This window comes from Perognathus longimembris, chromosome 10, assembly GCF_023159225.1.
Source record: "Perognathus longimembris pacificus isolate PPM17 chromosome 10, ASM2315922v1, whole genome shotgun sequence".
Classification (NCBI taxonomy): Eukaryota; Metazoa; Chordata; class Mammalia; order Rodentia; family Heteromyidae; genus Perognathus; species Perognathus longimembris.
In genome coordinates, this window is record NC_063170.1 from 21,073,341 (window position 1) to 21,093,579 (window position 20,239).

Sequence of the window (20,239 nt, forward strand, 5' to 3'; positions counted from 1 at the left end):
AATGAAAATCCCAGATCCTGAGGCCTCCACGTCAGCGATTGGTCTAATAGAGCTATGTTCCCGCCCCTCTACTTCCTGCCGCCAGAGGGTCCGGATTCCACTTCCGGCGTGCAGACGCCTCTTCTCGCTTTCTCGCGTTAATGGCGGGTGGCTGCTGCTGAGCGGGACGCAGATAACCGCTGCCTGCACGGGGGGGAAAGTCTTCCTCTACCCGCTGCTTTGTGCTCGCCTGCAGTGCCGGAGTTCGTCAGCATGTCTGTGGTACCGCCCAATCGTTCGCAGACGGGCTGGCCCCGGGGAGTCAATCAGTTCGGTAACAAGTACATCCAGCAAACCAAGCCCCTCACCCTGGAGCGCACCATCAACCTGTGAGTACCGGCGCCGCCTTTGGGGGCGTCTCTCCGTCCCCTCCAGAGCGCGCCCAAATGCGGGGACCCCCGTCCGGAGCCACCCCGACTACCCAGCCGGCGGGTCCCGCACCTCCCCGCCGCTCCTACGCCCACCCCGGGACTTGTGCTTTCTTCGCTTCCCCCAGGCCTCTTTTCATCCTCCCTTCCCGAGGCCCGAGCTCCCCACTTTAGTGAGCTTTCCTTGCTTTTTCTTCTCCTGAAAAGACTTATTTTCCATTTTTCCCTATTTATTTTAGTTATTATGGGTAAAACCGAAGTTTTCTTTGAACTCTCATTCTTTTCGCCACCCCTCCAAGAAGTAGCCAACTGCAGAATGTGGTTTGTATCCTTCAGAAGTGTGTGTGTACACACACACATATATAATATAATATATTTCCCAACACTTACATAGTATTGTTTTGGTGCGTTTTTATTTGAAATAAATGGTATAATCATTTTTTTTTTTACAATAAACTTTAGACATCCCCTTAAGTTCTTCTTTTCCTTTTTAGTGTTGTATAGTATTTCACCTAATGAATACACCACACTCAGATATTCAGATCTCTGGTCTACCTCAGTAGTGTATCCCAGGCACCCACCCAGTAGGCCTTCCCTCTCCACCCCCACCCTCCACCCCCTTTAGAGTATGGATGCTTGTTGACTTTTGTAGAGTGTGGGAGGAAACGCACCAGAACCTTGCCTTATGGGAACTTCTTTGTGAGCTATTTGATTTTTCAACATGCCCTTCTTTTAAGTAAACGATTGCAGTCTCAAAAGTAATCTTAAAAAAAAAAAAGTAATCTTGCTGTAGCAAGTAATTGCTTTCTGTTGTATGTTTTGCTCAACAAATTGTCATTGTGGTTTCTGGACGTTTCTGAGTGAAATTTTTTGTTTTGTTTTGTTTCGCCGGTCCTAGGGCTTGAACTCAGGGCCTGAGCACTGTCCTTGGCTCTTCTTTTTGCTCAAGGCTAGCACTCTACCATTTGAACCATGGTGCCACTTCCAGCTTTCTTTCTGTTTATGTGGTGCTGAGGAATCGAACCCAGGGCTTCACCTATAGGAGGCGAGCACTTTACCACTAAGCTATATTCCCAGCCCTCTTGAGTGAAATTTTCAAGGTAGCATGGTGCTGTCTTAAAAGGAGCTGGGAATGTGGCTTAGCGGTAGAGTACTTGCCTAGCTTGCATGAAGCCCTGGGTTTGATTCCTCAGAAAAGGCCGCAAGTGGGAAGTGAGGCTGTGGCTCAAGAGGTAGACTGCTAGCATTTAGCAAAAAGAAGCCAATAACAGTGCTCAGGCCCTGAGTTCAAGCCCCAGAATGGACAAAAATAAAGGAGGAAAATGGCCGGTGGTATTATGGTAAGACTCTAGATGTATTATGGTTAGACCCTAGGTGTTTTTCTGTTCAAATAAATGATCTTCCTCATGTCTTCCCAAAACACCAGAAGTGACTTGAAATTGGAGAGATACTATTGTTGTTTTTAGCAAAACAGGTGCTGGCTTGGAAATTTAGATAATGTGAGCTGTGTACACTCTAGAATTGTGTGCATTTAAATTATAACCTTTGTTAACACAGGTAGTAGCACTTTTAAGTTTCTATCACTGAAAAAAATCCTCAGAAGCTTCCTGTGAAGTTAGAATGTACTTATAAAATAATTCTAGGAGGATTATGAGTGTGATTCACTGGAAGAGAGCACTTGCCATTCCTGCACAGAGCCCTGTAAATTTCATTCCCAGCCTTGTAAAATTAAAATTAAATAATTAAAATTGAAAAATGCAAAAGCCTACCTTCTGTATCCCTTGCATTGATAACTAAAATTGGACCCACAGTGGCTCAGAATTTTTCTTCGATTGCAGATCAGTTTGCATTAGGTCATTGTATGGAATTGGCAAGAGTTGTTTGTTCAACTGTGTCTTAATCTTTGTTCCATTGGTTATGGGTCGACAGTACTTTTCTTCTTGTATATAAATACGATATTCAGAAACAGTCATGTTGTGAAGTTCAGTTCATCTGAGTGGGTAATTATCTATTACATTGACTACAAACCCACTCTTTTTTTTTGGCCAGTCCTGGGGCTTGGACTCAGGGCCTGAGCACTGTCCCTGGCTTCTTTTTGCTCAAGGCTAGCACTCTGCCACTTGAGCCACAGCGCCACTTCTGGCCATTTTCTGTATATGTGGTGCTGGGGAATTGAACCCAGGGCCTCACATATACGAGGCAAGCACTCTTGCCACTAGGCCATATCCCTAGCCCCAAGCCCACTCTTGATATATTTTAATTTAAGAAATGTTGCATGAGTGCCATTGTCTCAGATAGTGTGCATGCATAATGCTAGAAATACTGTGGTGGGGAAGAAAGATATAGACTCCCGATTTATGGTGCTCTTAGTATAAGAGCAATATTTATATCTAGACTAGCACAGCTGAAAATTATAACATTTCATCTTGGTATCTTACTGATATGGGAGTTGGCCCTTGTAATGGAAATATATTGCTGCTATCCTTAATCTTTTTTTTTTCTTTTTCTTTTGTTGCTGGTCTTGGGGCTGGAATTTAGGGTTAAGGCACTGTCCCTTAACTTTTGTGCTCAAGTCTGCTGCTCTACCACTTGAGTCACAGCTCCGCTTGCAGCTATTTTGATGGTTAACTGGAAATAAAAGTAGGCCTTCCTTTCCAAGTTGGTTTTGAACTGTTAACTGTTAGTATTCTCAGATCTCAGCCTCCTGAGTAGCTAGGATTATAAGTGTGAGCTGCCAGCGCCTGGTTCCTTAATCTTTTCTAATTCAGGTGGTAAGAACTAAATGTTAGTATAAATCATTTAAAAAATTGGTTGGCATCAGGTGCTGTGTGCTAATGATGATGGTGTTTGTTTCAGTGTTGAATCTACTAGGAAATATCTAAAGTGTCCTGGAAATGGTGTATTTTCATTGTTTTAGAGGTACTTGTTTATGCTTAGAGTTTAGCTTCTGAAATTGTGCGTGTGCGTGTGTGTGTGTGCGTGTGTGTGTGTGCGTGTGTGTGAAAACTTGGGGCTTGAATAAAGGGCCTCACTTTTGCTTCGGCTTTTCACTCATGGCTGGTGCTCTACTATTTGAGGTGCTCCTCCATTTCCAGCGTTGTGCTGTATAATTGGATATAAGAATCTTTCACTTTTGTCTGCCCAGGCTGACTTTGATTACAGGTATGAACCGCTGGTGCCTGGCTGAAATATATTTTTTGTATTTTTTCTTCAGCAACTTTGATTTCCCTTTTCAAGAACAGCTAAGTAGATTAAGTATGTAGTTGACTGTTAATGTCAAGGTGTGTGTGTGTGTGTGTGTGTGTGTGTGTGTGTGTGTGTGTTACCCACTTGTTAGCTCCAACGCTTTAACTATGGGTCTGGGTGCTATCTCTGAGGTTTTTTTGTTTGTTTGTTTTTTCCCCAAGACTAGTGCTTTACCACTTGGGCCATAGCTCCACTTCTTTTTTTTTTGCTGGTCATTGGAGATGAGAGTCTCACAGACTTTCCTGCCCCAGCTGGCTTTGAATATCAATCCTCAGATCTCAGCCTCCTGAGTAGTTAGGATTTCAGGTGTGAGACACTAGCACCTGGCTTGTCAGGGGGTTTTGATAGAGTAGATAGCTTGCTCCAAAGCCATGTATTACCCAAATATTCTTAGTGAAAAACTCATGCATAAATTATATGTAATCAAATATAAATGTGTGACTTTTAAACTATTCTTAAGGACTTATGGGTAAGATTGCTTAGAAAACAGTAGAAACTGTATTTGTAGGTTTTTATTTTTCCCCTAGTCATGGGGCTTAAACTCAGGGCTTGGGCACTGCCCCTGAGCTCCTTTTGCTCAAGGCTAGCACTCTATCCTTTAAGCCACAGCTCCACTTCAGTTTTCAGTGATTAATTGGAAATAAAAGTCTTGGGGACTTTTCTGCCTGCATTGGCTTCAAACTGTGAACCTGGGTCTCAGCTTCTTGAGTAGCTGGGATTACAGGTGTGAGCCACTGGCACCAGGCAAAAGGTAAAGCTTTTGACCATGATTTTTTTTTATGTGTGACAGGTAATTTGATGTGGTAAGCATGGACATCAATTCTCACGGCACATGTTTGTCTTTGGATTCAGGTACCCTCTTACTAATTACACTTTTGGTACAAAAGAGCCCCTCTATGAGAAGGACAGCTCTGTTGCAGCCAGATTTCAGCGCATGCGGGAGGAATTTGATAAAATTGGAATGAGGAGGACTGTAGAAGGGGTTCTGATTGTACATGAGCACCGGCTGCCCCATGTGTTACTGCTGCAGCTGGGAACAACTTTCTTCAAATTGTAAGTGTTGTTGGAAAATAATGTCAAGACAGTGTTTAGTGGGATGGCTGTTGCATGCAACTTTCAAATACAATTTTAGTCGTTATTAATTTCAGTAAACCTTTGTTAATAGAATCTTTAGAGGGAAAAATCACGATTTTCTCTAGTGCAGTGTGCATTTATTTTCCTGACTAGAAATCTGCATGTTTCTCTATTTTGATGATAGTGATTGAGCTTGGTTGAAACCCCATGAAACAGATCAGACTAAGCTCAGTTTCTAGATGTCAGTGTCGCATTACCAACAGTAATTTGATGTTACTGTTCCTCTTAAAAACAGTTTAATTTTATCATTTGAGCTCACAAGTCTAAATATATACCCAGTCCCAGTTACTTGATCAAAGTATGCTAGCAATCTCAAAAACTTAAAGGCATTCTTGAAAACTGTCTTATTCCTGAGACCTAAAAAATGTTTCTATTGCTCATCCTTTCTAAACCCCATAGTATCCATAGAGGAGAGTGAAGTGGTTTTTGACCAGTGATTATACTTACGCTGTTAATGTATTTTTCTGTGTAAAGCTGGGGCTGTATGTTGTCTGGTAGATTAGCATGAGTGTTCCAGCATCCTCTTTGCTCTGCCTTTGACATTTGTTTTAGTTGGCTTATGTGACATTGAGATGTCTTATTCACTTCATTGATAGAAAACTATTACTGTACTTTTTCTGTAATCCTCAAATTGTATTAAGTTGAACATTGAAATTCCTACTTTGTACAGACCTGGTGGCGAACTTAACCCAGGAGAAGATGAGGTTGAAGGACTAAAACGCCTAATGACAGAGGTATTTTCCTATTTAATCCCCTTGACAGTTTTATTGCCTATCTGAATACTACCAGTTTGTAATGAGGTTTTATTATGGCTAATGAAAAAGATATTTAGTTTTTAATACAGAAAAAGCTCGTGTTAGCATGTTTATCTTCTTTAAGTTGAACTCATATAATTTTTCTTGACATTTTGAAGACAGTGTATTGTAATAACAGTGACAAATGAACAACTTTATTAATTACTTTGCTAGATGCTGTTTTAAGTGCATTACATGCAGTAACTTTTTTTTTCTTGTGATTAAGGTTTGAACAGTGCCTTGGGCTTGCTAGGCATGTACTCTAAAACTTGAATCATATCTCCAGTCCTTTTTCACTTTATTTATTTTTCAGGTAGGGCCTTAATGATTTTTCTTGGGCTGGCCTTAAACTGTAAGCCTTCTACCTATCCTTCCATAGCTCAGATTATAGGTATATATCACTGTGTCTAGTTGAGATGGGATTCTTGCTAACTTTTTGCCCATGCTGGCCTAATCTCTGCCTCCCAAGTGCTGAAATTACAGATCATCATGCTTGCCCACAATACTTCCTTTAATCATCATAACAGCTCTAAGAAGTAGGTATTATTATTAATCCTGTTTTGCACATAGGGAAACTAGGGAACAGAGTTTTTAAACAACTTACTTGATGTTATAGAGCCAATGTGTAGGAGAACTGGAGGTGTAAATGCAAGTGGTTTTGCTCCAAAGTAGAATTTTGGGTAAGAGAACTGTGTCTTAATATGCCTGCTTTTGCATATATCTTTTTTATTTTGCCTAAGTTATACTACTTTTAAGATTTCTGATGTCTGTTTCTGAAGAGTTGGAGCCGAATGCATAGAATTGTAAGTTTTTTGTTTTTTTTTGCCAGTCCTGGGCCTTGAACTCAGGGCCTAAGCACTGTCCCTGGTTTCTTTTTGCTCAAGGCTAGCACTCTGCCACTTGAGCCACAGCGCCACTTCTGGCCATTTTCTATATATGTGGTGCTGGGGAATTGAACCCAGGGCCTCATGTATAGGGGGCAAGCACTCTTGCCACTAGGCCATATCCCCTAGAATTGTAAGTTTTGAGATTGTAGATTTTTTTTCACTATCAAACATTTTTCTTTTTTATCATGTAGTCATTCTGCCTCCCTAATTTAAAAAACTAATATACTGTCTGAAGACCTTAGTACACAGAAAAATAAAGGAGAAACAAAACGAAAATGAATCATTTGTAATTCTATTATTGACCTAGAGGTTTAAGGCATTAGTTTGTTTTTTGGCATCAGAGTCTCCCTTATGTAGCCCAGGATGGCCTCAAACTTGAGATTCTCCTGCCTCTGCCTCCTGAATGTTAGAATTACAGGCATGCACCACCATACTGGCTTCTAGTGTTCTTTTTTTATAAGTACATTATAGTTCCTAAGGGTGCTGTACTGTGCTTCATTTTACACATAATAGAACCTACTTGTTTACCTCTATTTCTGAAAACCCTACTAAAACCAGAGTATCTTAAAAAAGACATTAATTCATATAGGCAAGCACTTTACTGCTAATCCACATTCCCAGCCCTAGATGTGTTTTTTTGGAGAGTGACTAATCCAAGAAAAATTCCAGGTGATGGATTGGTATATGCTAAAAAAGTGCCCTACCATTGAGCTAAATCCCCAATCTGAGCATTCTTCTCTAAGGGTTCAATCTCATTACCTATCAGAGGAGGAAACAAAGACCAACAACATCTTATGACTTCCTCTTTTCTCTAGTTTTTTCTTTTCTCTCTTCTTCCTCTCTCTCTCCTTTCTTTGCCATGGGGCTTGAACTCAGCCTGACCACTGACCCCCAGCTCTTTTGCTCAATGCTAGAACTCTACCACTTTGAGCCACAAAGCCACTTTTGGTGTTCTAGTGGTTTATTGACAATAAGAGTCTTAATGGACTTTCTTTCCTGGGCTGGCTTTGAATTGAGGTCCTCAGATCTCATCTCAGCCTCTTGAGTAGCTAGGATTACAGGCATGAGCTACAATACCTGGCTACAAAAAAAGCCTTTGATTTGTCATCTTGCTCATCCTTTTTATTATTATTATTTTTTGGAGTAAGCTTAGTAAGAAAGAGATAAAATGAAGTAAAGGGAATCCAAAGAAATGGAAATTTTAATAATTGAAAAAACTGACTTCATATAAGCACATTTTGGTGGCTCACATTTCTAATCCCAGATACTTAGGAGGCAGAGATCAGAAGGATCATAGATTAAGGCCAGCCTGGGAAAAAAGTTGGGGAGATCCCATATCAGCAAACAAGCTGAGACTGGTGAATCATACCTGTGAGTTCAGCTGCATGGAAAAACATACATGTAGGAGTGTCTCAGACTGAGTCTGGCACCCAGGGTAAGATCAGGAGATCCTATATGAAAAATAACTAAAAAAATGGTTGAGGTTTCAGTGGTATTTCACTTGTGAAGGCTCTAAGTTAAGGCTCTAAGTATCACTCAAACAAAGCAAAAAATAGGGGTAATATTCTTCATGTCATAAGAAAATGAATTGCTCCTATGAAACAAAAGGCCCTTAAAAATGTCCTGGCTTAGCGGTAGAGTGCTTGCCCAGCATGCATGCCCTGGGTTCGATTCCTCAGTACCACATACACAGGAAAAGCTGTAAGTGGCGCTGTGGCTCAAGTGGTAGAGCAAAAGGAAGCCAGGGACAGAGTGCAGGCCCTGAGTTCAAGCTCGAGGACTGAGACCCCCCCCCCCACCCAAAGAAAAAAATCAGTACTAAAGTCACATCTGTAACTTTAGAACTTAGCCTGAAGCAGAGGATTTATAATTTGAAATGGCCTGGGTTTCTATCTTAAAAAACAAAACAAAACACGGTTTACTTCTAATGGAGTAGAATGAAGGATATAAATGTGGCATGTAGGGGAGGAAAGATTAATTCATGGGTTCCCCCAGTAGAAACTATTAATAGAACTGAGGATTAAGAAGAATTAGCATAATTTGAGCAAATTTCCCCAACACAGATCACGTTATGAGAATGAAAACTTAGAACTCTAGAGTAAATGTTTACAAACCCAAGCAAAGGCTTATTATACCAAAACTTTAATAATGATGAACAGAAGATACTGAAAAATTTCCATAATGGGACAAGTGACTGGGCAGTGAAATAGTTTAAACATAACCATCAAAATCAGAAATGGCATTGCCCAGAAATAATCCTGGAAGCCAAAAGATCCTTGAGCATTCCTTCATATGCCTGGACAGAAATGAGATTCTGTCTCAAAGGTAATGAGCATAAGACTGGGTTGGATGTGACTTGGTTAGTACTTGCTTAGCAAGTACTAGATCTTGAGTTCAAACCCCAATACCACCAGAAAAAATCTTTTGTATCTTTTCGCAGGAAATTATAGAGGGTCTTCAAGAGGATTCAGGACATTAGAGAGGATCTAACACTGTAGGAAAAGAAGCCAATGGAGACCTTAGGACTCCAGCTGTGAAGAAGGGCTGAGCATATCTAGTGCAGAATGGAGCATAACAGGAGTGTTCCTTAGAATGAAACCAATGGAATTGAGAAGAAATTTTAGCTGTTTTAGACAATATGGGAATGAATGTAGTGGTAGCAAAGGAAGTAAAAGAAAAGCAGATCTGTACAAATAAGAAATTACAATTTTATTTTACTAATCACTCTGCTATGACTGATAATATTTAGTTACATTAAATATTTACTGGCTTAATTAGTGGTAAAGAGGATTGTGGAAGAAAAGTGAATGGGAAGCATGATTTTTAAAAATGATTTTTTAAAATCGCATCTTTTTAGTCTTTTTAAAAGACTTTTAGAAATGGGAAGTAGTTAAGAAACAGTCATAGGAGAATTAAAAAAATTTTTTTTTATGTGTATTTAGGGCTGGGTGTGGTGGTGCAACCCCAGCTACTTGAGAGGTGGAGGTAGGATGATCAGTCTGAGACCCTGGTGCAAAAGCAAGACCTTACCTAAAAAGTAAACTAAAGCCCAAAGGGGTTCAGCATGCTCAAGTGATAGAGTGCTTGCCTAGCAAGCAGGAGACCCTGAGTTTTGAAACCTCAATACTGTCTTGTCTCTACAAAACTAACTTTATATTGGAGAACTCTGACAGGCACTTCTTCAGACAGGTGATCAAAGTTAACATTAATGATAAGTCATGATCATATCATCGTACTTTTAAAAACACTGTGGTTTTCCTCCTAAAACTATAGCCTCAGTCTAATTGAGAAACACCCTACAAAATAGGATGTGCTTCTCAAAACTTAGCAGGATCATCAAACACAGGGAATTTGAGAAATGGTGACCAAATGAAGTCTGTCTTCAGACTGAAAAGGGGTATTAGGTAAAAACAAGGATATCTGAATAAAGTTTGAACTTCATTGCTAATTATGTTTTGGTATTGGCTCATTAGTTATAGTAATGATGTAATTGTTAATAACAGGGAAAACTGGATGCAGGGCATATGGAAACTTTCTGAACCATCTTTACAAATTTTCTGTAAATTTAAAACTATTAATATAGTTTGTTTGAAAATGGTAAGAGTGCTTTTAACAGTAGAGGCAAAATGGAGTTAAAGCAACGAATAATTGAGTGTTATAGCCAGTTGGAACAAGTGAAAAGGCAGGGAATTCCTTTCTTTCTCTTTTTTTTTTTTTTTTTTTTTGCCAGTCCTGGGCCTTGGACTCAGGGCCTGAGCACTGTCCCTGGCTTCTTTTTGCTCAAGGCTAACACTCTGCCACTTGAGCCACAGCACCACTTCTGGCCACTTTCTATATATGTGGTGCTGGGGAATCGAACCCAGGGCTTCGTGTATACAAGGCAAGCGCTCTTGCCACTAGGCCATATTCCCAGCCCCCGGGAATTCCTTTCTTATTATGAACTTTTCTGAGTTATTTTTGACTAGTGAAAATGTGTAGAGTATAACCTCAATGAAAAATGAATTTTATGTTCTGCAGAGCAATTAAAATGAAGTTTTAAACATTTGTCTTTAACTTCATCAGGTAGATGATTTGTAGACACTACAGCTGATTCTAGAAAACTTACTGTGTACTACTGGCTAATATAGATTTCTTGTCACTTTGGTTTTACATGTAGCATTAGGGCAGAGCACATTTGTTCTAGATGTTATAGTGATAGTAGTCAATTTTAAATTAGTCATGTGTGTTTTGAGTGGAGTAACATGAATAATAAAGACCAAATTATGGAGAAGTCTGAAAGGAAAGCATATTACCTGGCTGTACATTTAGGAATGTTTGCCAGAAATATTCTCTTTGGCTGGGAACATGGCTTAGTGGTACAGTGCTTGCCTAGCATGCATGAAGCCTTGGGTTTGATTCCTCAGTACCACATACACAGAAAAAGCTGGGAGTGGTGCTGTGGCTCAAGTGGTAGAGTGCTAGCCTTAAGCAAAAGAAGCTCGGGGGGCTGGGAATATGGCCTAGTGGCAAGAAAGCTTGCCTCTTATACATGAAGCCCTGGGTTCAATTCCCCAGCACCACATATATAGAAAACGGCCAGAAGTGGTGCTGTGGCTCAAGTGGCAGAGTGCTAGCCTTGAACAAAAAGAAGCCAGGCCCTGAGTTCAAGGCGCAGGACTGGCAAAAAAAGAAAAAAAAGAAAAAAAAAGAAACTCAGGGACTAGGCCTTGAGTTCAAGCCCTAGAACTCCCCCCTACCCCCCAAAAGAAAAATCTTCCCCAAAATGGTTATTAGTGAGTATGTATAGTACATTTATTAGCTATCCTGTTTCTTTTGACAGATACTAGGTCGTCAAGATGGAGTTCTGCAAGACTGGGTCATTGATGACTGCATTGGTAACTGGTGGAGACCAAATTTTGAACCTCCTCAGGTCTGTGTTCACTTGTATTTGCTAGGCATTTGGGGAAGCAGAAAATTCCAGACATTTAAAGAAATAACCAAAGATGAACTTGAAATTTCCTTTTTTCTCCTCTTTAGACTAAAAAAGTAACAAAGCTGAACATTCTATGAAAACTTCTCAAATACAAAAATAGAAAGAAGTCAATTTGGGTTGGGAATATGGCCTAGTGGCAAGAGTGCTCACCTCATATACATGAAGCCCTGGGTTCAATTCCTCAGTACCACATATATAGAAAACGGCCAGAAGTGGCACTGTGGCTCAAGTGGTAGAGTGCTAGCCTTGAGCAAAAAGAAGCCAGGGACATGGGCTGGGGATATAGCCTAGCGGCAAGAGTGCCTGTCTCGGATACACGAGGCCCTAGGTTCGATTCCCCAGCACCACATATACAGAAAACGGCCAGAAGCGGCGCTGTGGCTCAAGTGGCAGAGTGCTAGCCTTGAGCAAAAAGAAGCCAGGGACAGTGCTCAGGCCCTGAGTCCAAGGCCCAGGACTGGCAAAAAAAAAAAGAAGCCAGGGACAGTGCTCAGGCTCTGAGTTCAAGGCTGAGGACTGGCAAAAAAAAAAGTCAATCTACTTGTAGCAGTAGCTCATAATTAAATATGCTTCATCAGCTTTCTTTTATTATTATTATTATTTTTAAAGTTTCATCAGCTTTCTCCTGCCGTATTTCCCCTGTCCTCATCTTAGGTTATTTTGAAGCAAATTGTAGGTAGCATTTCAGTTGTAAGTATTTTAGTATAAGAATCATAAGAGACAATGATCTCTTAAAGAAAGATCTTAGTGCTACTAATATTTTTAAATAATTTCATAATTTGAGTTATCTAGTCACTATACTGTTTTCACATATCCTGATTATTTCTGTTTTGTTTTTGTTTGAATTAGAGAAGTCTCTTAAGATCTTCTTTACCACTACATGTTGATTACCTACTTCTTTTTCCTTGTAATGTATTTGTTAATAAAAATAGGTTATTTAATACACAGCATTTTTATTGTGGATGTACTCCCTGTTGTCATTGAACTTGTAGCCTTTTCTCTTGTACATCTTGTAAATTAATAGATCAAAAGATTGGATTCAGGATCAATGAGGACAGCCAGGATAAGTTAGGTTTGTGATGGATGATAGTTATTGAAGTGTAACAGATTAAAGTTGGACACCTCTAATCCAAAAATCTCAATGAAGCTATTTTGGTTGATGTGATGCTAAAAGGTTTAGGATTTGAATTAGGGCTGTTCATCTGGTAGTCTGCAAACACTTTTGTCCCAAGCATTTCCAATAAGGAATACTAAATACTACCCCAAAATTCACCAACTTGAAACAGTGGATATTATCTGTTTCTCAGGAACACAAACTTTGCAGGGGGTTTTGGCTCAGGTCTCATGAAGTTACAGTTGAGATTGCAGTCATCATAAGCCTGAACTGGGGAAGATCTGATCCCAGGCTCACATGTGTTGGAGCACGTCACAGATCCTTCTGAGTTGTTGGATTCAGTTTTTCCTGGATGTTGATCCAAGGACCTTCAATTCCTTGTCATGGGAACATCTCCAAAGGGTAACTCACTAAAGCAGCCACTTTCCCCAGAATGTGCAATTGAAGAGACTGAGAGACAGCCACAGAGTGCCCAAGCAGGAAGCAACTGGTGGTTATAACCTAGTCTTGTCTATGGCATGTCCAAAGGGTAACTCACTAAAGCAGCCACTTTCCCCAGAGTGTGCAATTGAAGAGACTGAGAGACAGCCACAGAGTGCCCAAGCAGGAAGTAACTGATGGTTATAACCTAGTCTTGTCTATGGCATGTCATCACCCTGGGACAGGGAGAAGATTCCACAAAGATGGAGACGAGATGTTTGGGGGTCATTTTGGAGGCTGGTTCCATAGGTGATGTTTTGTACTTGGGCTTAAGATTTTATAAATATCTCAATTTTTTTGTAATGTTAGGCCATTGATGATAATTTCTGGAGTTAGGAAGTCATTAGGGTTGTACTCCTTCTATAAAGACAAACTTTTTTTGGTGGTTGTGGGACTTGAATTCATTCGGGGCCTGGGTCCTGTCCCTGAGCTTTTTTTGCTCCAGGCTAGCACTCTACCACAGTTTTCTAGTGGTTAATTGGAGGTAGGAGTCTCAGGGACTTTCCTGCCTGAGCTGGCTTCAAACCTCCATCATCAGATCTCAGCCTCCTGAATAGGCATGAGCCACTAGTGCCTGAATAAGAGAAATTTCTTCCATCAGCTACTTATTTGTCCTGAGGTTTGTCTCATATAAGAAAGAATAGATAGATTCTTCTTCCCTTTGCTTGCCAGTTTTCAGAAGAAGCCATTTGTTCCTTAGTATCCTCTAGAGACTAGCCTGCATTCTCCAGAGAATAAGGCATGCACTTGGTGAGGTTAGTTTCGGAGGTGATCTCAGGAAGCAGAAGGGCATAGGGAGAGGGAGACCAGAAGCAGCAGAAGTCAAGGGGGGTAAAAATGTACCCAGCTGATGTGAACAGTTGTGAGCAAGGATTAATTTGGTCAAGGACAGTCAGGAACTATATGAAATGCACCTCATAACTGTCCATCACAAGATAAAAGGCCAGGGCTGGGAATGTGGCTTAGTGGCAGAGTGCTTGCCTAACATGCATGAAGCCCTAGGTTCGATTCCTCAGTACCACATACACAGAAAAAGCTGGAAATGGCACTGTGGCTCAAGTGGTAGAGCACTAGCCTTGAGCAAAAGAAGCTCAGGGACAGTACCCCGCCCCTGAGTTCAAGTTCCAGGACTGGCAAAAAAAAGAAAAAAGAAAAAAAAGATACAAGGCCAGGGGCTCAGATGGGTTGGAGGTGCTTCAGCTTCCTTGGAGTTTCATGTTGATTCTAAACTTGAGCTGAGCAGACTTGGAAAAGCATGGAGATTAAAAATCAGACAGTGGAATAGTGGCAACAAGCTGGGAACGATCCTACATGTCAAGCATAGCTGTCTTGACATCTGAGAGAAAATGAGATGCTGAGACATGGGCACAGAAACATGTTTAAGTACCTTTCAAAGTGTCAACATACATCTGGATTTAAATACTCTCCATTCATTTTAATGATTGATACTGAGGCTTAAATTGTCCTACTTTGAGCTAGTGAGTGAACATTTTAAAGTTAGATCCTGAATTGTTTTGACAAATCAAAACCCCTTATAACTTGATAGCTTCTTTCCAGGTCAAGCAAAATGCTTCTGTCTTGTATGGTAGATGGATAGAATATGGAGTTACCCATGCCCCTGCTTGGTAATAACCTAAAGGTTTTGGTGGTTGCTTTCTGAATGTCCCTGTTCATTCATCTTACTTAATAGAGTCTGAGGATAACAAAAAGTGTAGGTTTATTTAGTAAGCATAAATGTTTTAGTTAGTTGTCAGATTCTTCCTAGATTAGTCTTTTAATATAAAGATCAGTGGTCTTTGATCTTAAGACCAGACCTAGAGAAGAGTGGCAACAAACAAACAGACACAAAACAGGATCTTTTAGCCTCAGAAGAAAGTTAGCACATCAGTCTCACTTTAATTTGGATCCTGGTTTGTTGGATATAAACTACAGGTGTTTAGCATGTGCTGTTTTAAGTTATTCTCACCTTTGTCTTTACTGTTATTTTTTTTTAATTTTTATTGTCAAGGTGATGTACAGAGGGGTTACAGTTACATATGTAAGGTAGTGAGTACATTTCTTGTTGAACTTGTTACCCACTCCCTCATTTTTCTCCCATCTTCCCTCCCCAGTCATGTCCCATCTCCCCCCTACCCCCCAAAACCTTGCTTGGACAGTTGCCTCAATTCATTATGCAGTTTTGGTGTGTAATTATCCTAACTTGAATACTGGTTGGATGCAATGAGAGTTATAGTGGGAAATAACATAGGGTTTTATGATGAGGTAAGTATTGAATAGGTGCAGTTGAATGTTGGCTTCGCTGCTTAGTGAGGCATTTCTCTTTTAGCAACAATTCCTATGTAAAAGGGGAATGATGGCACTACCTATTTTTGTCAGCTATGCTTTTATCCCACTCTCCTTATACTATTTTCCAGCATTTTCCCAGTCTTGGGGCCTGAGCTCAGGGCCTGATCACTGTCCCTGGCTTCTTTTTCCTCAAGGCTAGCACCCTACAACTTGAGCCACAGCACCACTTTCAGCTTTTTCTGTTTATGTGGTACTGTGGAAGCGAACCCAGGGCTTCATACATGCTAGGCAAGCACTCTACCACTAGGTCACATTTCCAGCCCTCAGTTACTCTTTATTTTGGTACTAGGGTTTGGCCTCAGGGCTTCATGCTTGCAAGGCACCTGCTTTAACTACACCTGCTTCTTATTGCCCAAGGCTAGCATTCTACCACTTGAGCCACTTCTGACTTTTTCTGTTTATGGGCTTCATACATGCTGGGCAAGCCATATTCCTAGCCCTAGAATCTCACTTTTTGCCCTGGTGGGCCTCTTGTTTATGCTTGCTGTTATAGCTGGGATGATAGGAGTGCGCTGCTATGCCCAATTTTTTCTTTGAAACAAGTGGGCCTCATGAACTTTCCCTAGGCTGGCTTCAAACCAAGATTCTCATTATCTCCGCTTCCTGAGTATCTAGGATTCTAGGCATGACCCACTGCTACCCAGAAAAATGATTCATTCTTGGATATCAGTGTCCATCTGTAGTTCTCTTTATCCCTTTAAATTTTCTAAAATGTTTTTCCATTTTAGCAAGCAATTAGACTATCCAGCTGGGAAAAGTCCACCAAGATAGCTCATCTGGTGTTCCTCAAGTGTGTGCATCAGGAGGGCTGTATTTAAACTTTTAGTATAGTAAACACATTCACATCAGGATTATAGAGTGTTTAACTTTGTGATGATATTTAAAAACAGCAGCACTAACTTGGTTAAAAACACTAATTAAAATCAAACTTCATTATAATGTAAATTTCCCAAGCCGTAAATTCTGTAACTACATATTTGCATTGAATGTTTGACTGATTTACTTGTTACTTTTTATGTCTGAAAACATTTACTTATTAGTACATCTGTTAGATTCTTTTTTTTAAAATTTATTTATTAATTAAACAAAACTGTTAGATTCTTGGTCCTGGTAAAGACAAATGAGAAAGGGTAGTATATTTCTAGCAGGTTACACTATATTTGGGACTTACAAGTAAAGAAATGAAGCCATGTGGTATGTGTTATATAGAATTGTGTTCAGGATAGGAGAACTTGGCTTCAGAAAGTTCATAGCGGAGTTTTATTGTTTGAAATGGGAGAAGTTAATAAAGGTGTGGAGGTGTAAAGCATTGTGGCTTTTGAAAACTACAAACCGTTCTCATTTCTTAATTTAGTATCCATATATTCCTGCACATATTACAAAGCCTAAGGAACATAAGAAGTTGTTTCTAGTTCAGCTTCAGGAGAAAGGTAAGTTATTTTGTTATTGAAGACAGCCATCTAAAAACTTTTGTAGTGTTTTCAGTATTAGTTATTCTTTCAAGTTTTTTGAATTTTTGGAATTTATTGTAAAGCTTTAAAAAACGTTTTACACCTAGTCCTCTTGGTTGTGCCAGTAAACTTAACTGTCATCTAAACAGTGTTTTGTTTGTTTGGTGTTTTGAAAGAGTCTTTCTGTATGTGTAGCCCAGGGTGACATAAACTTGCAGTGCTGCCTCAGCCTCCTGAATGCTGGGATTACAGGTGTGTTCCACCATACCCAGCACAGGTTAGAGTATTTTTTAATAACTGGGGCTATTGATTTTCTTGTGAAAAATCCCAAGAGATTGATCCTTAACAAAAATAAAATCTCTGTAGCGGTTCTGTGTTTTAACAGGTATCCTATGTCTTACAGTTTTATAATAGAATTTGTTACAAACCCAAGGCTGTTCTGTTTTCCAGAGTCGGTAGTTATATAAGTAGTCTGCCTGTTAGTAGCATGTATCTGTCTATTGAGAGAATCAGTTTTTCAAATCTCTGTGACCTACTCAGAATTTATTAATGGGAAATATTTTTCCTTAATGATTTTTCTCAAATATAAAGTTGTTAATTGTATGAAAAATTATACAAAATGAGTACTGTCTTGTTTGTTTTAGCCTTGTTTGCAGTTCCCAAAAATTACAAGTTGGTAGCTGCACCGCTGTTTGAATTATATGACAATGCACCAGGATATGGCCCCATCATTTCTAGTCTCCCTCAGTTGTTGAGCAGGTATGGAAAGTTGAACATTTTGTGATTAATCCATAGCAACTGTCAATTTTTAAATACATAGCCACTTGAGAAGGGATGTTCTCTAAGTTTTTGTTTAAAGACACGAAGACAGTAGGTAGACTCCTTACATTATGTGCAGAATAAAGATAAAATGTGGCTAATGGTGTCTCTGCACTCTTAAATTGTGGCATGGTGTTCTGATATTGCGCAGCTGCTTATTTCCACATCTGATATCCTTTGCAGTTGAGTTTGTAGTCTGCTCAAAGCACAGGTGGTAAAATAGTCAACAGAAGTATGAGGAGAGTTATCTATGTGCAAATGTGCAGAATTGATTATTTTTCTATGCTGTATTCTTTTTTCTTTTGGAACTTGGGTCCAAATTGGGGCATATGGAATTAGGCCCTAAGTTATAGATGGGAGTTTAAACTTTAGGCAGATAGAGTTATGAAACATTTTTTATTTAATTGTCTTGTACTATTTGAGGTCTTTAGAGCCAATCGCAGATAAAGAATTGCTGAATAACACATTGGTTAGAGTCTGGTCAGTGGTTAGATTTGAATCTCACTCACAGGACTTACTGGCTTTGTAACCTTGGATAATTTGCTTATTTGTTCATTCATCTGTAAATATGGATGGTAGTTTTTTCTTTTGGGGGATATAATTAAGTAGCACATAAGAAATGGTTACAGGGCTGGGAATATGGCTTAGCAGTAGAGTGCTTGCCTAGCATGCATGAAGCCCTGGGTTTGATTCCTTAGCACCACATACACAGAAAAAGCTCGAAGTGGTGTTGTGGCTCAAGAGGTAGAGTGCTAGACTTGAGCAGCAAAAAGAAGACAGGGACAAGGCTCAGGACTTGAGTCCAAGCCCCAGGACTGGGGGAAAAAAAAAAAAGAAGAAGAAAGAAAGAAATGCTTAGAACAATGCTTAGTGGCTGCCAGTACTTGATAAATGTTAGGCAAAAAGAACCCATGGAGTGGTTTTAGTATTCTGAGGCTTGATGAGTATAAAATCAGCCTTTCCAACCTATTACCAATCAAACTTCTTTTGTTTTTATACTTGGGCCTCTTCCTATATTATAAATTGAATTATGGCGTATCTGCCGGGGCTGGGAATATGGCCTAGTGGCAAGAGTGCTTGCCTCGTATACATGAGGCCCTGGGTTCCATTCCACAGCACCACATATACAGAAAATGGCCAGAAGTGGCGCTGTGGCTCAAGTGGCAGAGTGCTGGCCTTGAGCAAAAAAGAAGTCAGGGACAGTGCTCAGGCCCTGAGTTCATGGCCCAGGATTGGCAAAAAAACAAAACAAAACAAAAAACAAAAAACTCAACTGCCTATGAGGTACAGAAGTAAGCTTGCCTTGTGGGTAATTATTGTGAGTCGTTAATCAAATTTATACCCTCAAACATTTTTTCTTTTTAGTATAAATATTGAGCACTACTGTTTTTTCTGGTGGGGAAAAACTGCCTTGATAGAGCAGATGCCAACTATATTAAGGGGGGGAGAGGAATGGAGAAACAATCCAGAAAAATTTCCTTGTCATCAAAGGTGGAACGTCTGTAAATTACTAGTTACTAGTTTTTAATAAAGTTTTTTTTTTAAACATTCAGGTTCAATTTCATATACAACTGACTTCCTGCATAGAAGAGAAGTTGAAGCCGTCTCTGTGAGCACAGCTGTACACAGTGTGGAAGAATAAATGTGGTAGAAGTTCTGGTTTTATCTCTTTTCCATCCCTAAATCTTCACCTATTTTCTATTTGAACAGTAAAGTTCATATGAAGAACTAGATAGTGTAAACAAATGTGATAATGTTAACTTTTGGTTCTACTCATACTTTTTGTACAACATTAAAGAACGTGAACATCTATTTGTATTTTTTTTTTATTTTAATTTCTCATTAAACTCTGAAAAATCTTAGTTGAAGAGCGTTTTTGTTCCCCTTTAGGCTATTGACTGTTAAGACACAATAATAGGTCAATGGAATTTATGGGACTCTTACTCAATTCTTGGGTACATAATCCAAGATTGTTAGTTTTTTTGATGAGGATCTCCCATTATTTGGGGGAATTAAATTATCTGATTTAGTCCAAGTTTCAAATCCTTTACCAAACTTTATACCCTAGTGAGTTCTATCATGGAGTACCACCAGCTGCCCAGTAAGGGTTTTTTTTTTTTTTTTTTTTTTGCCAGTCCTGGGGCTTAAAGGCAGGGCCTAGGCACTGTCACTGAGCTTTTGTGCTCAAGGCTAGCACTGTACCACTTGAGCCACAACTCAGCTTCTGGCTTTTTGTGGTTCACTGGGCATAAAAATCTCATGGACTTTCCTGCCCAGGCTGGTGACCCTCAAATCTTAGCCTCCTAAGTAGCTAGGATTAGAGGTTTGAGCACTGGTGCCTGGCTGCCAGACTCTCATATAGCCCTCCAGATCTTAATTTACAAGCAACAGACATCAAACATAAGGGGAACCATTAAGATTGACTAGGTCAGTAGTCATGGAGACTGGTATAAACAGATTTATTTAGAACTTTTTTTTTTTAATGTGATGGGAGCATTATTTGTGACATTGGGAAATTGTATCTTAATTTTAGGTCCATGGAAAAAATAATAGATTTTGAACTCTTAAATTGCAAAGTTACCTCAATTT

The 20,239-nt window shown here is 39.7% G+C and overlaps 1 protein-coding gene across 1 annotated transcript; it reads left to right on the plus strand.

The window, feature by feature from the left end:
* The first annotated feature begins 100 nt into the window (after positions 1 to 100).
* On the plus strand, positions 101 to 19,512 carry Nudt21 (nudix hydrolase 21). Its single transcript, XM_048355559.1, has 7 exons — positions 101 to 368; positions 4,506 to 4,706; positions 5,458 to 5,521; positions 11,288 to 11,377; positions 16,735 to 16,810; positions 17,476 to 17,590; positions 19,204 to 19,512. Exons 1-7 carry the CDS (start codon positions 253 to 255, stop codon positions 19,223 to 19,225), a joined length of 684 nt encoding a protein of 227 aa, XP_048211516.1. The 5' UTR covers positions 101 to 252; the 3' UTR covers positions 19,226 to 19,512.
* The last annotated feature ends 727 nt before the right edge of the window (positions 19,513 to 20,239 follow it).

Coding starts and splice junctions, on each gene's coding strand:
- Nudt21 (XM_048355559.1), top strand. CDS start 253: ATGTCTGTGGTACCGCCCAATCGTTCGCAGACGGGCTGGCCCCGGGGA. Junction 4,707..5,457: donor GGAACAACTTTCTTCAAATT/GTAAGTGTTGTT, acceptor TACTTTGTACAG/ACCTGGTGGCGAACTTAACC. Junction 16,811..17,475: donor AGTTCAGCTTCAGGAGAAAG/GTAAGTTATTTT, acceptor TGTTTGTTTTAG/CCTTGTTTGCAGTTCCCAAA.